The sequence below is a fragment of the Primulina tabacum genome, chromosome 4 (genome assembly GCF_025594145.1).
Source record: "Primulina tabacum isolate GXHZ01 chromosome 4, ASM2559414v2, whole genome shotgun sequence".
In the NCBI taxonomy this organism is placed as follows: domain Eukaryota; kingdom Viridiplantae; phylum Streptophyta; class Magnoliopsida; order Lamiales; family Gesneriaceae; genus Primulina; species Primulina tabacum.
This window is the reverse complement of record NC_134553.1, coordinates 1,816,609-1,833,550: the sequence shown is the minus strand read 5'-3', so window position 1 is coordinate 1,833,550 and position 16,942 is coordinate 1,816,609. Positions and strand designations below refer to the sequence as shown.

Here is a 16,942-nt window from a genome sequence, read left to right as displayed (position 1 = left end):
CACATAAGCCATCTATTATCCTCTTCGTAGAACAGAAGACCCAAAATACGTGGCTTTGATTGGTGTACTCTCATACTTATTTTCATATAAACAACAAGGCACATCATATACTATCAGAAAAATCAATTACCGCCAACAATATTAACCAAAATGAATAAAAAATCATAACACAAACAAACTCGATAAGAGAAAAATGATAACTTAAAGTTTAAAATAATTTATTTAGTACAATAACACAGAAATGGAAGTATATACGAGCAACAAAAAGCACAAATCAATCTCAAATTAAATATTAACTCATATTATTCACAATTTGTATAAATTTTCCAATACTTTTTCAAATAAAGAGAAGGCGCCTTATTAACGTCATTATTTCATAGATATTCCACATCTTTTTAAAAAAAAACACACACACAAAGGAAAAAATGGTGCATCGAAATCATCATCAAAAAATCCTTCAATAAAACCATTAAGAAAAATAGTCGTAAAAATATAATATAAAGTTACACAATTTTTCTTAAACCAAAGACAAATATTAGACCGTTGACAAAATATATCTAGCAACAACAAAGCATGCGTTAACTGATGATATAATTAAAATTTAGAATCATGCATAATCATTGAATTAGAACAAAATCGCATGCAAAAAATCTACTGGATATTATATCTTTTAACAATTTATCCATGTTTGTCGTCCACAAGAGGACTCCTAAACGTACCGAATTTTTTTAGTCCACCTATTATTTTCACATTAAATATTACTACAAAAATAATATGAGCAAGCACATAAAAACTCAAATTCAAATACTTCTATCAATCTAAATACAAAAATTTTGAATAGAGAATACAATAATTCGTAAAAAATTTTAAATATTGATTTATAGACAGGGTTCTGGAAAAACATTTGCCTCAACAAATAAAAAAATATTATCTCTTGATATTCTGATACAAGAGGTAAAAACAAAAAAAAATATTTCGGCATTTTTAATATTTTCTAAGTCACTTCAAACTAAGTAATCTAAGCAAACAAAAAACATGCATTATGTGTTTAAAAATTAACAAAATATCTCAACAATAAAAAATTGAAAATTAACCATTTTCGTGGGATATGTGGTTTTGTTTTCTGTTTTCCTTTCTACAAACAAACAAATCACATAAACAATCCAAACACAACATGATCAATACAAAGGACATATAACAATAAAACATGTTAACGATAGGGTAAAAAACTCGTCTCATTGAAAGAATACAAAATGATCAAATTGATCATATTATTTAATAATATTTATTTAGCAGTATTTATAAAAAAAATTGACTAAATAACTTAAAAACAGTGTTTGAAATCACTTACATTAAATAATTTTTTTCAATCACGTATCTCTATTGACACATAAAGAGTCTGAAAATATATTTATTTTAAATGGGAGAAAGAAGTTTTATATGACCTTAATATTTATTAATAATTTATTTTTATTTAATTCCGACTCACCTTCTTTCGTCTTCCCATTATTACCAATCATTAATATGGTAGAGATTTTTCATGAATTTGACAGCAATATATAAATTTAAGTCACTAAAATTAAATTTAAAATTAAAATAAAATAATAATTAATTTGATTGAGTTAAGTACACTATTAATGATCCTATTAAACTAACATAAAAAAAGATTTAAATAATATCATTAACATGACAAATTGTAAAACAAAAAAATGTAAAATAGTCAGCTCACAAAAGTAATTCATATATTTAATAGATTAATAGATAATATATTATTTTATAATATTTATTTAGCATCATATGTGGAAAATTGACTAAATATCTTAAATGTTTACATTTAAATCACTTACATACAAACATTTTCTCTCAATCACGTATCTCTTTTGATACATAAGTAGTATAAAAATATCTATATTCTAAATGGGAAAAAAATGTTTAATATGACCTTAATATTTATTAATAATTTAATTTTACTCAATCACACTCATCTCCATTCGTCTTCTCATTATTACCTTAATGTTCATAATATTAGAAATTTATTTAATTTATAACATTATGATAGTGATTTTCTATGAATTTAATGTCAATGTAAAATATATTAAAGTAATTAATTTTAAATTTAAAAGTAAAATTAAAATTACAATAATAAATAGCTTGATTGAGTTAAGCACTCTATTAATAATCATATTAAACTAACATAGAAATAATTTAAAGAACCTCATGAACATGGAAAATTATAAACAAACAAAATGATAAAATAGTAAGTTAAAAATAAAAGTCATATATTTATAATATTTATTATTTATAATATTAATATATGTTAGTAATTTTAGCGATTTTTTTAAATGTATAACATTATGATAAGAATTTTCCATGAGTTTGACGGAAATGTATAAAATTAATTAAATTAAATTTGAAAGTAAAATCATGTCATATATTTATAATATTTATTTATAATAGTAATATATGTTAGTAATATTAGCAATTTTTTTAAATGTGTAACATTATGATAAGGATTTTCCATGAGTATGACGGAAATGTATAAATTAAGCAATTAAATTAAATTTGAAAGTAAAATCAAAATAATAATTAATTAAATTAAATTTGAAAATAAAATCAAAATAATAATTATTTTGTTTGAGTTAAGTGCACTATTAATGACTATATTAAACCAACATAGAAAATGACTTAAAGAACATCATGAACATGATAAATTGTAAAACAAATAAAAGGGTAAAATAGCAAGCTCAAAATAATAATTATCTTGTTTGAGTTTAGTACATTATTAATGACTATATTAAACCAATGTAGAAAATGACTTAAAGAACATCATTAAAATGATAAATTGTAAAACAAATAAAATGGTAAAATAGTAAGCTCACAATTTAAACTCATTATATTTATAATAATATTAGATTTTTTTAAATGTATAACATTATGATAAGGATTTTCCATGAGTTTGACGAAAATGTATAAAATTAAGCAATTAAATTAAATTTGAAAGTAAAATCAAAATAATAATTAATTAAATTAAATTTGAAAGTAAAATAAAAATAATAATTATCTTGTTTGAGTTAAGTATACTATTAATGACTATATTAAACCAACATAGAAAATGATTTAAAGAACCTCATTAACATGATAAATTGTAAAACAAATAAAAGGGTAAAATAGTATGCTCAAAATAATTATCTTGTTTGAGTTAAGTACATTATTAATGACTATATTAAACCAACATAGAAAATGACTTAAAGAACCTCAGTTAAAATGATAAATTGTAAAATAAATAAAAGGGTAAAATAGTAAGCTCACAATTCAAACTCATATATTTATAATAGTATTAGATTATTTTAAGATGTTTAATAAAGGTCAAGTGTGAAAATATTTTAAAAATTGGATCCATAAAGCAGATTTCATTATGTTTTCATTTAAAGGAAAAACTAACTGTGATCTGAACTCTCATCTCAATCTCTCCATGCCCAAAACAACTAGTGAGTCTAGTGATCAATGATAATAACAGTTGATGAAATCACCCTTCGTGGCATATATTAAGAGGTAAAAGAAAAATCAGTGTTCTAAAAATCCCCGCTTAGGACCGCCTAGGCGGCGCCTAGGCGCAGTCCAAAACCGCCCCGATTTTAGGTTAGTCGAAATTTCTAGGCTCCATCATATTAATCGGACCGCCTAGGATGGTTCGGGCGCCGCCTGGCGCGAAAGCCGCCTAGGCGATTTTACAATTAAAAATCCGCCTAGGCGGTTTACACTTAAAAAAAAAACAAATTATGAAGAAGTAACTATGGCACAAAGATGGATTGCTTATGGTGAAGATGAAGATGTTGAGATAAATGTTGAAGATGCAAGGGAACTTCATGAAGAAGAATTTGTATCGAATAAAGAGGAGGAAGAAGCCATTGATTTTGAGTTTGAATCCGATACAGAAGAAGTATTGGAAAAATATGGAGATGAACTAGAAGAATTAGATGTTTAGGTTTAATATCAATATATTATGTTGGAAAAAATGTTGAACAAATTTAATTTTCATTGTACAACGGTTGTAATAAAGTAGTAAACTGATGTGTATGATTTATATATAAAAATTTATTAATATATATTTATTATTACAATTTTAAATTTTATAATAATATATATTTCATATACAAACATAATACTCATGAACCACTTAATGAATTTAAGCTTTAAAAAAAACCGTCTAGAAAACCGCCTAAACCGCCTAGTTGCCTAGGCGCTAGGCGGTAGGTAACCGCCCGCCTACCGCCTACCGCCTACTGCTTTTTAGAACACTGAGAAAAACTACAAAAATCTGAAATATATATATATATATATAAAAAGTTCCCACAAATGCCTGAACTTAATGTTACAAAACTGAAACTAAAATGGTATACTTCAAAATATCCTTAGACTCAGCACTACTTTAACATCCGCAGTCGCGCAAGACGGAGGAAGGAGGGGAGTTTATCACCACCTATTATGGGGGGGTTTCACCTTGTAAATTCTGACTATCCAGTTTGATGTGGTGAATGCCTCTTCCAAATATTCCAGCTTTACGTCTTTATTTCCAATTTCTACTCCTCTTGCTCTGTCGTATCTGTTGAAGACTATGCCCATTACTATATAACTCATACAGCAAAATAGATTTATAGAGTATCCATGATTGTATTAATAGGCTCACACAGATAATTAGGGTTCATATTAATAATAATTCCAGGTCGCATAGGCAGAAATGTTGACTGGTTCCATTAATGTTTATGCCATCGATAAACAATAGATAAATTACATTAAGACTACGGTCACCTTATCAATTTTCACTAGTTATCCCATCATTTACAAGATCTCGCAGAAACTTAAAGTGCCAACTGCCAACTAAAGATAAATGAATTACCGCCAACTGCCATTTGAGAGGAAACAAGAAAAAGAAGGGATACTTTCACACATCCAGGCAGATACTGCTAGAAGTCGGGGCTTTGCGTAGCCCACAGATTTCAAAATTATCCAACAGACCATTCCCAGTCCATTTATTGGTATCCAGCACCCATATAAAATTCTATAAGCACCTAGGATCCACGTGGTTCAGAAGTGAATACTAAAGAAAATACAACTGGATAGAGAAAATGTGCATTATTCTTTTAACATTTTTTCCCATCGCATGCGTAAGGTGCACTGCAGGTCCAATTGATGTGAATAGATAAAACAACATTGCGAGCTCTACACACTTTGCATCGGTAGAAAATGGATGCATGGCAATATCTACATTGTTAGACTCACACTTAACAAGTATAGATGACTAAAAAAACATCATCCTTGATTGCATATTCAGGAAATCTTTGGTTTGCTATTAAGTGAACAGCCAAGACGTGGACAACTCACAGCTTCGGTAAAAGCAAAAGCAAAGGCAAAAGCAAAAGCAAAGATTTAAACAAAGCAAAGATTTAAACAAGCAACTCACCCGGGAGGCTTTCCATATTCTGTCGTCATCTCACCAAATCGATAATATGATAGCTTGTACCTGATCATGAATTCAAGTGAAATATCAATGACGTTTATCATATGCTAAGAACATGAGATACGTAAGTTCCTTTTGCATTCTACAATATCAATGTTGGATCATAAAAGATCAATAAAATATAAATCACATCCATTATATCATAAATAAAAAAACTGCAGCTGTAAAGGTGGTCACTCCGCTATACTTTATCAGCATGTATGCATTTTCCTTGACAAGCATAACAGAATCATAATACCAAGGACACAAAATATTATATGATACTATAAGGATGTCAAGTATCATATGTTTAGTAATTTTATACCTATTCACTGATAGTAAGCTTCACAAGATTTATGTTATAATTCATTCATGAATATGTGCCTGCCATAACGGCGGAATCTATAATAATGCACGATGTACTCGCATGACATGACATGATTTTTTGGATTATAAGAGATCCACTCTATCTACGTGAAAAATACTTCTTCTCCAGAACTTTTTTTGCATATGCTACAATACTTCCAAGATTCCACAACTACTAAATTGAATATGACCCTCAAGACCTTGTCAGAGGCTCTTGTTTTGAAGCAAATTTTGTTAAAAACATGTATGATTACATATCTTACACAACCATAACAATCACCAGTGAAAAATTATCATATTTAAACCCATAGACAAGAAAATCTACTTACATCAGACAATTTAACATCTTCGGAGCTGCACCTTTGTCAACACGATACTCTCCGTTAACAAGGTAATCAGGTTCCTTAATGACAGGAAAAACTCCACCTCCAATTCGTACCATCCATAAAAATCTGATACAAAATGGAACATAAGAATCTGTGAGCTGCACTGAGACTACCCAAAGCAGAAGGCAACTAAAAAATCAACAAATTATCGAGGAAGCGGTATTGCGTGCCCACGTGCATATTGATAGAAATATTATTCATGTACCACAAGCTTAAAACCAAATCCAGCAGCAGATATACATAAAGAAACGAGAACCAGCAACCTTGTTCCTACTGTTTAGACCTTTTGGATCAGTAGCGCAGTAGAATAAAACAATGCGAAAAATATGTGAGCTGAACCACGTGAACTTTCAAGTTTTGAATTCATAAGAATTTTTACTATGTTTTATCATCTAAAATGGCTGAGCCGCGTCATGCAATCTTGCAAACAATAGCAATCATAAATTAGAATTATGAGCTAGAGATCCAAGTTATATACTTGTTAATATCATCAGATGAATAACCAGTAACACCACCAAACACCACCAGTACATAGTCAACATCGAGTGATCTCATTATATCGTATGCCTCATTCTCATAGGATGACATAGCACGCCCAACGGTGGCAATATGTGTGTTATTCCAAGTGTTATTGTCAACAATCACTGTTCTATTTCCCATGGCGGTAATTTGGTAGCCGTAATCCCACCAAGACATCACTTTGGCATCCTGAGGAGTATTTTGCCGCAGCCAAAAATATGCTTCACGGTAATCATCGAAAATGACCCTATTCCCATGAGCACCCCTGGCAGCTAAGACAATTGATGGAGATGAGTAAGCCTCAGATGTAACCCAAGTACAGTGGATTGCATATCTGCTAAGCAGGTAAAATGCTCCAAAAAGCAATGCTAAAGCTCCATTTCTCTGAAAAGGCATAGATTGATCCAGTGAACCCTGTCGTGAGAAAAAGAAAAGTAAGATTATTTACTCACCTGTATGCTGTAACAGCTTTTGAATATCATATCAAAACAATTTGATAAGCTAGAACAACAGTATGTGCACTGAATAGGAAGGCCACATTAATTTTTCATTTACGAAAGGGGCCAGCTATTAAAACAATAACATCGTGATGTGTTATTCAAAATTGACATGTCACGTGTTAACTCGATCTAGTCTTTGTCTTCAGCAAATCAAACTACATAAAAGGCATTGTGCATGAACTATAGCATTTTGCATATAAACTTAGCCTATCTTTCAGATAACTTAATCAATTCACTGTATTTCAAACTATAAAAACAATAGGCATGATATAGAGATGAATTACAGCACTTATTATGTAGTGACAAGTAAGGGCATCGAATACAGTCACTTTCCTTCCTGCCTAATTTCAATCCTCATACTTATCAATCTCCTAATGAAGGAATGATACCAAGAATCCTGAGAAGGAAAATGTAGGAAAGAAAAAGAGGAAAATTATGAAACAGCAAGTGTTTTTAAATCCAAACATCCAAACATTATCTAGAAATATATTTTAGAATTTTTTGTTACGTTAAAGATCATGAGAATGGTGCAGAGAATTGAAATATATTGTGGTTGAATTGATATATAAACTAAGATTTTCATTCTCATACATCGGCAGAGATTCTATGGTATAAGCCCTGGGTTAGGAACTTAATTCATGTCAATTGTAACTAAAATACAAAGCAGAATCTAAGTGATAAATGGAATTACTGCAAGATGTTTTCCCCAGATTCTTGATTGCTACTATTTTTGGAGCTATTATATGCTGAAAATGGATAGTTTTACCGCCACCTCTTTTCTTTGTACACATTCCTGTTTGTAATCTGTTTCCAGGGGAAAGATAACAAAAGACCTAATAAAACTAGCTGTAAGTTTTAATACGTGAAGATTTGGGAGAGGGAATCTCTTATTTCCACTGAATAATAAAATGAAGTACAAAGCTGAATAAATAGGCTACTGAAACCCTAAGGCTAACAAACTAATCTACCCAAATATTTAAAATACAAGGATGAGATAAAAGATATAACCATCAAACAAATCAACCGATATGATTCTACCAACTAATAAAAGATCCTAATCTAATCTGATCTTAATCTTCAACACTCCCCCTCAAGTTGGGTGGTAAATGTTGATCATACCCAACTTGGATACCAAGTTTTCAAAGATTGGTCGGTACAAGGCCTTAGTTAGGATGTCTGCAACTTGTGTGTGGCTGGGGACGTAACAGATTTTCAGTGTCCCTTTCTCGAGCTTTTCACTTATGAAATGACGATCGATTTCAACATGTTTAGTTCGATCATGGTGGACTGGATTCTTGGCAATACTTATTGCTGCTTGATTGTCACACTTTAGTTCGATCACTTGATGTCCTCCTACTTTCAGTTCTGCTAATAACCGTTGTAGCCATATTCCTTCACACGTACCATTGGCCAAGGACCGAAATTCGACTTCTGCACTGCTCCTTGCTACCACAGATTGTTTCTTGCTCCGCCATGTACAAGGTTTCCCCATATGAATGAGCAATACCCAGATGTGGATCGTCTGTCAGTGGAAGATCCTGCCCAATCAGCGTCACTGTATATCTGTATATCTCTTAGAGCTGTCTTCTGAAAACATAGTCCCTTTCCAGGTGATCCTTTGAGGTACTTTAATATACGAAAAACAGCATCCATGTGTTCTTCAGTCGGATTGTTCATGAATTGGCTAACAACACTTACAACAAATCCAATGTCAGGCCTTGTGTGTGATAGGTATATCAGTTTACCTACTAATCTTTGGTATCGTCCTTTGTCGATCATTGGACTTTCCTCATTCTTTCCAAGTTTTATATTTGGATCCATAGGAGTATCAACAGGCTTGCATCCCAACATCCCGGTTTTTTTCAGTAGATCAAGGACATACTTTCTTTGAGAAATAAAAATCCCATGTTTTGATTTGGCCACTTCCATCCCCAAGAAGTATTTCAACTGCCCTAGATCCTTCATCTCGAATTCTTTTGAGAGTAGTTGCTTGACTTGAGTGATGTCTTCTTCATGGTTCCCAGTAATTATAATATCGTCAACATATACGATGATAACAGAGATCCTGTCTGGGTTGGAATGCTTGACAAACATAGTGTGGTCTGATTGGCACTGTATGTATCCACTTTCTTTCAATATTTTCGTGAATTTGTGGAACCAGGTTCTCGGAGACTGCTTTAAACCATAAAGAGATTTCTTTAACCGATAGACTTGATTAGCCGTTGTCTTATCTTCGAATCCAGGTGGGATACACATATATATCTCCTCTTCCAAATCCCCATTTAAGAAGGCATTTTTGACATCAAGTTGATATAGGGGCCAGTTTAGATTTGCAGCAATAGATAGAAGAACACGAACCGTATTTAACATGGCGACAGGAGCAAATGTCTCCTGATAATCAATCCCATATGTCTGAGTAAACCCTTTGGCTACTAGTCTAGCTTTGTATCGTTCAACACTCCCATCAGCCTTATGTTTGATTGTGAAAATCCACTTGCAACCAACAGTCCGTTTTCCAGGAGGGAGATCTGTGATCTGCCAAGTGTTATTTTTTTCAAGAGCATGTACACAATCAGCAAACCAAGAGCACTCCCTCGATCCCAGATCCTCTGGAAAACAATCAAGGTACGTCAATTATCAACTCCCATGATATCGATGATAGACCTATTGCATTAAGAAAAGGAATCAGATCATGCACTCAATATCCTATCAGCAATTTTGTCTCTCTTGACTGAGGATGGCATCACATGCTGGGAGAATAATTTCTGTAGCGCCTCCAACTGTTCCTTGGTGAAAGGCGCTGCTATGGGAGGAGTCGGTTCAGAAACCACGCTGTGAGCGCGGCGATCTCTGGCTGGCTTCCAATCAGGTGGTTTCCCATGTATCTTCCAGCAACTCTCGATATTGTGAGTTGGTTTCTTGCAATATTCACACCAAGGACGTCCTGGAATCATTTTTCCCTTTGTGTTGCTTGAAGGCTGCCCTTGATGAAGTCCTTGGGGGGCTGTAACATTACTAGTTGGAAAGCTATTTTGGCGTTGAACGACCAGTGCAGAGTTATCAGATGACTGAGGAGATGAGCCCAGCATCACCTTGCGTCGGCTTTCCTCCTGGCGAACCACTGAGAAAGCAGCACGGAGGTTCGGCAGGGGGTTTGTGCTAAGGATTCTGCCCCGGACGTCATCGAAGTTGTTGTTGAGACCCATGAGGAACTTGAAGACTCGTTTGTTTTCAATAAATGATCTGAACACCTTTTCGTCTTTGGAGCATTTCCAATCATGTGTCTCTGTCAAGTCAATGGTTTGCCAATTGCGGGTAAGAGAAGAGAAATACTCAGTCACTGTGGAGTCTTCTTGTCGCAGATCATGAACCGCCGATTCGATTGCAAAGAGTTCAGCCGTATTGTCGCGGCAGGAGAAGGATTCACGGGCAGCCTCCCAAATCTCCGAGACAGAGGGATAAAGGAGAAAATTCTCCCCGATCTCAGGAATCATGGAATTGATTAACCATGCCATCATCACTTGGTTGTTTTCAGCCTTCCATGTTTTGTAGTTTGGATCGGTGGTTTCGGGCTGTGATGAGGAACCCGTGAGAAGCTCTTCTTTCCCTCAGCCGCATATGTACATGAATACAGATTGTGACCAAGGTAAGAAATTCTTGCCATTAAGTTTATGGCAAGTGATTGAAAGGGGTGATGCGTCGCTTGTGATTTGAGGAGCGGGTGAAGAGGTTGTGATCTGAGAGGTGGAGGCCATCCCGGATTGCGTCCCATATTTTGTCATGGATCGGCTGCCAGTGGCTCTGATACCATGTAAGTTTTAATACGTGAGATTTGGGAGAGGGAATCTCTTCTTTCCACTGAATAATAAAATGAAGTACAAAGCTGAATAAATAGGCTACTGAAACCCTAAGGCTAACAAACTAATGTACCCAAATATTTAAAATACAAGGATGAGATAAAAGATATAACCATCAAACAAATCAACCGATATGATTCTACCAACTAATAAAAGATCCTAATCTAATCTGATCTTAATCTTCAACACTAGCAGCGTTTTCAACAAACTGATGTCATCAGAAGCCTCAAAAGATGACATGTAGAAAGAAAGAACTCTTGGAACTTTTATTGAGGCTTCAACCCAACAAAGCCTTGTACACTAGATAAATTTTTATCTCCACTTCGAAGTGGGTCATTTCTAATGCTAACCAAAACAATAGGATCCTTCTTAACAACCTCAACAAATAAGATTTATGCCAATTCCATCACTTCTTCGCTTGTTCATATAGCTGCCATGCTGGCATCTTTCAAAGCTCCCAGATCTCTCTACAGGTTCATCGATAATATATTGTCCAATAATCTATTTTCAGCTGAAGCACTTTTAGACCACTCTTAAATATTTCTTGGCTCGTACTCTATTTTTGCCATTAATACTCCAAAATGCTCCCCCTACAGGTCTTGTAGAAATTCAAACAATCGATAATATTTTCTGTACCACAGCATACGCCATACGGTTTCAGAAGTTGCTTCTGAATTTCTTAAAGCCCATGTATCACATAAACAGAGGGAACAATTGATTGATTTAGAAAGACAAGGCTACCATCAAATCAGTCAGAGAACTGATCATCATATCAATCAAGCATTTATTATAATCCCATATTGCAGTAAAATTCCTCATATCTTGCATAAAAGATTATTTGAATACGTAAGCACAAGGACCCAACCTTCGAAGAAGTTTTGGAGGTCGTTATTCCTTTATTCAGAACGCCAAGGGCGAGCTTGCTTTTTACCCTCACCAGCTGAGTTAAGTTCTTTATAGTGGCTGAGACTGCAATGGCACTGATGAGACACACTGCAGGTGTAGCAACAAGTATTAACCGCACCATGACTCCAGCAAAGTACATGCTAGTGAGACCATACATCACTATGAATATTGTCACATCTGACAAACGCTTGAAGCAGAAATACAGGCCGGCGGGGAAAAGTAGCAACAGCACATGAAAATCAAACATGAAAGAGGACCATGCAGTCGGCTGATGTTCGGAGACAGATGCAATGATAGGAATGTGATCCTTTGCGTATGTTGGATCCAGAAGGGAATAAAATCGACCAGTCCATGGAGAAATATATCCGGAGGCAGTTCCAACTCCCAGAGCTATGCCTCCCAAACCTACTGTAAAGGTAACTGTGATCCTCAGGAATGCGTGAAACAACTTTGGATCATCTAGTAGGTACTTAACCCAATCCAAAAAGTAGAAAACCTGCATGAAAAGTTGATAATGGCAATTAGATTATTGACAGTGAACCCACCGATGACTTCTACATGTATACACGAGGGGAAACAGATAAAACAACAAATCAACAATAGATATGAGCTACATGTGAGCTGAAGGCTACCACCCTTGCTTGGATGTGATTTCACAAATGCAGCAATTGGTGGCCATAGCCACAATTATCATTATTGTCAAGTTTAAAACTATGTGAATCAGCAATAACCAAAAGGAATATAAGTAAATGGCATTCAAAATATTAAAAATTAAAGCATATGATTATATTTCTAACTCTAATCTCTTGTCCAAGACAGCACCCAGAAAATTCTGTAGTCAACTACTACCGCGTGCATATACTATCTTCCAACACTTAGTGCACACATATATATTAGATTGCATGTCAGCGCTGTTTCCACAGATCAATGGATGCGAGAATTCCAATTGTTTCAGTCATGATGATTATTTTTGTAAACAATAAAGCAAAATTATTGCATCTGAATATAACCTTCATCCAGTTGTTTTTGGCGTGACTTGTGTCCCACGCCAGGACTTAGAATTAACTCTGCTTCATGACATAAAACAAAGTTTAATTCCACTTGGATATGAAAGCAAAAGGAATCAATCAGCTCCTCAAGCTGCTTATATCTATAACTTTTTTTTTGGGGGGTGGTTGGGGGGTTGAACATTTCCATAAATAGTTAGATTTAACATAAAATGTACCTGCATCAAGAAAAACACTCCCATTGCAGCCATGTGTTCTCCAGATTGGACATGCTGAAATCCCACAAAACGAATCTGCATTGCCAGTAACATTCCCAGCACATACATGCAATTATAAGCCACATATAATCTCATCGAGAATCTCCCAATAACCAGAAGGACCATCACATATAGCGGGATCAAATTGATAATGAAAACATAACCACCCCAAGCTGAAACCATGTAGAAATACCCAAAAGCTGAGGCCAAGGCCCAAGCAAGTGAGCCTGTATTCACAGCCTTAACAAACAGATAGAAAGTAAGCAGTAATGCAAATATAGCGACACCCTCGTTATCATATGAGCCTGCCACCGACCTCGATATATAACCTGGGCAGATAGCAATTAATGCAGCTGCTACAAGTCCAGCACCAGAATCCCATAACTCTTTCCCAAAGAAATAAGCAACAAGAGTCGTGTTGGAAGCAAAAAATGGAGCGGTGAGTACACAAACTTCACGGATGTGCACAGCAAACCTGGAAAAAAATGGAAAAACTCGTGAGATGTCAGCATTCACAATGAAGGACCATGATGACCTAGCGACATAGTTACTAAATCTATCAGAGATGCACATATTGAGTGGAGAAAAGTAAACGAAATTACAAAAATCAGAATTTAAATGTAAGATAGCAAAAATGCAATGATCATAAAACCTAAAAATATAACATGTTATTTGGTAGGAAATACAGAAACAAAAATATAATGGAAGTGCATAGGGATGTAAACGATCCAAACCAAACCAAACAGTATCAGGCTTGAGCTTGGTTTGTTTAAGATTATTTGAGGCTCGAGAAAAGCTCGAGCTCGAGCTTGGTTTGTCTTGAAATTACCAAGCTCGAGAAAAGCTCGAGCTCGGCTCGTTAAAAGCTCGTTTAACATGTTAATCAAGCCAGGCTCGAGCTTGATTCATTAATAGCTCGTTTAGTATGCTTAACAAGCCTGGCTTGAGCTCGGCTCGTTTTCGAGCTCGTAAAGCATAAAATTGAGCTCGAGTTTGAGCTTGATTCGAGCTTGTTAAAAATTAAATATATCTATAAACTAATTTTAAATCAGACATAAAAATGTAAATTCATTCATAAATAACCAAAACAACACAAATAAGAGCTAAAAAACATAAATCAATATATTATTGAACATTCCAAAATAATACATCTAGAATATCCATCATACATTGATATCACCATATAAATAACAATGAAATAATTTCACTTCTTTAATACTTCAACTAAGTCTGGTGAGAAAGTAGCGAAGACGTCAAAGAATCCATTAAAATCAAGAATTACAAAATCATCTACAATAACAACAAGTCAAGTATCCTGCAAAATTCATAATAACATTAGTACTGATATTTTTATTTGTCTTGTGTTCAATTCCTTCCATTGGCATTAGCACTAATATTTTTATTTGTCAACTCAACAAATGAGTCGAACTCAAGCTTACGAGCCACCTAACTGAGCCAAGCTCGAGCTCGAGCTCGCGAGCCTATTATCAAACATGTTTGCGAGCTCACGAGCCGAATATCTTTAGGCTTGAGCTTGGTTTGATTAGTTTTTCGAGCTCAAAATTGAGCTTGGCTTGATATGATTAACAAACGAACTCAAACGAGCTTTTTATCGAACCGAGCTTCGAATAGCTCGCAAACGGTTTGGTTCATTTACATCCCTAGAAGTGCGCAAGTATAGGACTGTAACTGGTTATATAGTTCTTTCGACGGAGTGAAGAATACCATATGTTCTCATGGTTCCCGTGTGACATTGGCTAAAAGGACACACAGTCACAACCTTCGAAAAAATATCTCATCAAACCACATAAATTCTAATTCTAGTAAATCAAACATCTTTTCAATAGTGCACATACAAGCACATGATAAAGTTCCATTTACGTGCTCTTGTTATTTTATTATACATTGGAAATATCAAGATAGGCTCCAAAAATCACTTCCAACCTTATAGATAACTTACAAGGTTTACCATTTTCTTTCTCACAAAATTCTACACTTGTTGAACAAACTTAGAACAATTGTCTTCAACTTTGTAAGCATATTTTTCAAGCTAATGCAATCCTGAGTTTCTCCAAATCATGAGCATATTTTTTTATTCAACAGAAGTTTCTTCTGCTAAGAAGTCAATTAAAACAGAAAAAACAAAACTTCAATATTTTGAAGACGTGGTAAACTAAAAAGATCTTTTTAATTTTTCCATCTCAGGCTAAATTTGTTTCTGGCAAAAACTCAAACCTGAACCAACAACAGGAATTGTATGCAAGATGAAGAAACTGCCGCATCATTTCAAATAGCAAACCATTGTCTCCATATACATAAGAAAAAAGCAGGCCTGTTGCTAAAAAATACAAAAAAAACTTGCTTTGCCCAACATCGTATCCCAATTAATGTAGTGAAACCATATTTGCACATAACATGCATCATGCATGAAACTGAAGTTCGCACAAAATTTGGAACAATGATATCTTGAAGTTCGGTTGTTACCCAACACAGCAATATGAAACATTTAAAAACCACATCAATTAGGCATAATTTCAGTACTTTAGTAAAAGAACAATACAAATGGATAAATGTACCTAAGAAAGCGCAGGGTCGAGTAAATTACGGCAGCCGTAACCATGAGCCCAGGATAGAGCGTCCCGCCGATGATCCTACCTAGCGGGTACCAGCTCTCTGAGTCGAACCAGTTCCAGAACTCGTAATACCCCTTCTGGGTCAGGAACTGGGTCACCCGATAGTTGAAGTATGGGTCAAACTCGTGGATCATGCTCTCGTAACGCAACACGCTGAACAAACGAGTAATGAAGGCCAGAACGTACACCAAGCAAAGGATCGTGACACGGATCAAGAGCTCCTGCTGCTTTGTTTTCAGTTTAAAGGATTTCAGCATTGAATTCACTCCCTGAGACGAGAGTAGATCCACCGGTGATTTCTCCACTTTCGCCGCCCCCATTGTAATCGATCGATCCGGCCAATCGAAATGCGAATTGCTCTGCTGAATTAATTAGGGTTGTTAGATTTCTTGGAACTAAAAATTATTGGGTTCCATTTCCGGAATGGATTAACGTTAAACCCCCTATCCACTCTTCAATCACTCTTGGCAAGTGGGGGACTCTTTGGTCTTTGCTGACCAAAAACATAAGAAGCGTTTCAACATCTTATAAATCGCATTTGACGATCCACGCCTATAAAACCTTTTTCTTTCACAATTAGATCCACATTCCACTCTCTTGAAAATGACGTAAGTGCGAGTCTCGATATCTATGCTATATATCCAATATCATAAAGTTTTATCAATATCTATATTTGCTATCTTATAAAGTTTGAGAGACAGATATTTTAAATTAATTAATTTTGATGTATTTAATGTAACATACATTATCTAATTTAAAAAATATTTTAAATTTATAAAAAAATATTTATTTATCTTTATCTACTTAAATCATTAAATTTTTTATATCATTCATAAAAATAATAATAATAATAAGAAAAATATGCAAACATCAATAAAAAAAATATTCTAATGATATAAACATGCGGCCACGTGAACCATGTACCAGGGACAATGATTCTTGGAAATCTATATGTATTACTTGTGATTTTTGGCATGTAGCCGTGCATATCAAATTTTAAGATAATAAATATTT

At 34.3% G+C, this 16,942-nt stretch overlaps 1 protein-coding gene across 1 annotated transcript; it reads right to left on the bottom strand.

Moving 5' to 3' along the window:
* Positions 1-4,309: 4,309 nt before the first annotated feature.
* LOC142542279 (dolichyl-diphosphooligosaccharide--protein glycosyltransferase subunit STT3B-like) lies at positions 4,310-16,405 on the bottom strand. Its single transcript, XM_075648836.1, has 7 exons — positions 15,872-16,405; positions 13,257-13,770; positions 11,991-12,527; positions 6,728-7,182; positions 6,193-6,315; positions 5,462-5,521; positions 4,310-4,603 (listed from the first exon to the last, which is right to left on the bottom strand). Exons 1-7 carry the CDS (start codon positions 16,246-16,248, stop codon positions 4,474-4,476), a joined length of 2,196 nt encoding a protein of 731 aa, XP_075504951.1. The 5' UTR covers positions 16,249-16,405; the 3' UTR covers positions 4,310-4,473.
* Between the last annotated feature and the right edge of the window lie 537 nt (positions 16,406-16,942).

Excerpts from the sequence above, each read along its gene's own strand:
- LOC142542279 (XM_075648836.1), bottom strand. The coding sequence starts at position 16,248 with ATGGGGGCGGCGAAAGTGGAGAAATCACCGGTGGATCTACTCTCGTCT. Across the intron at positions 13,771-15,871 it reads TCGACCCTGCGCTTTCTTAG|GTTTGCTGTGCACATCCGTG; the intron begins GTACATTTATCC and ends ATTTTTTTCCAG. Across the intron at positions 5,522-6,192 it reads AAGATGTTAAATTGTCTGAT|GTACAAGCTATCATATTATC; the intron begins GTAAGTAGATTT and ends ATTCATGATCAG.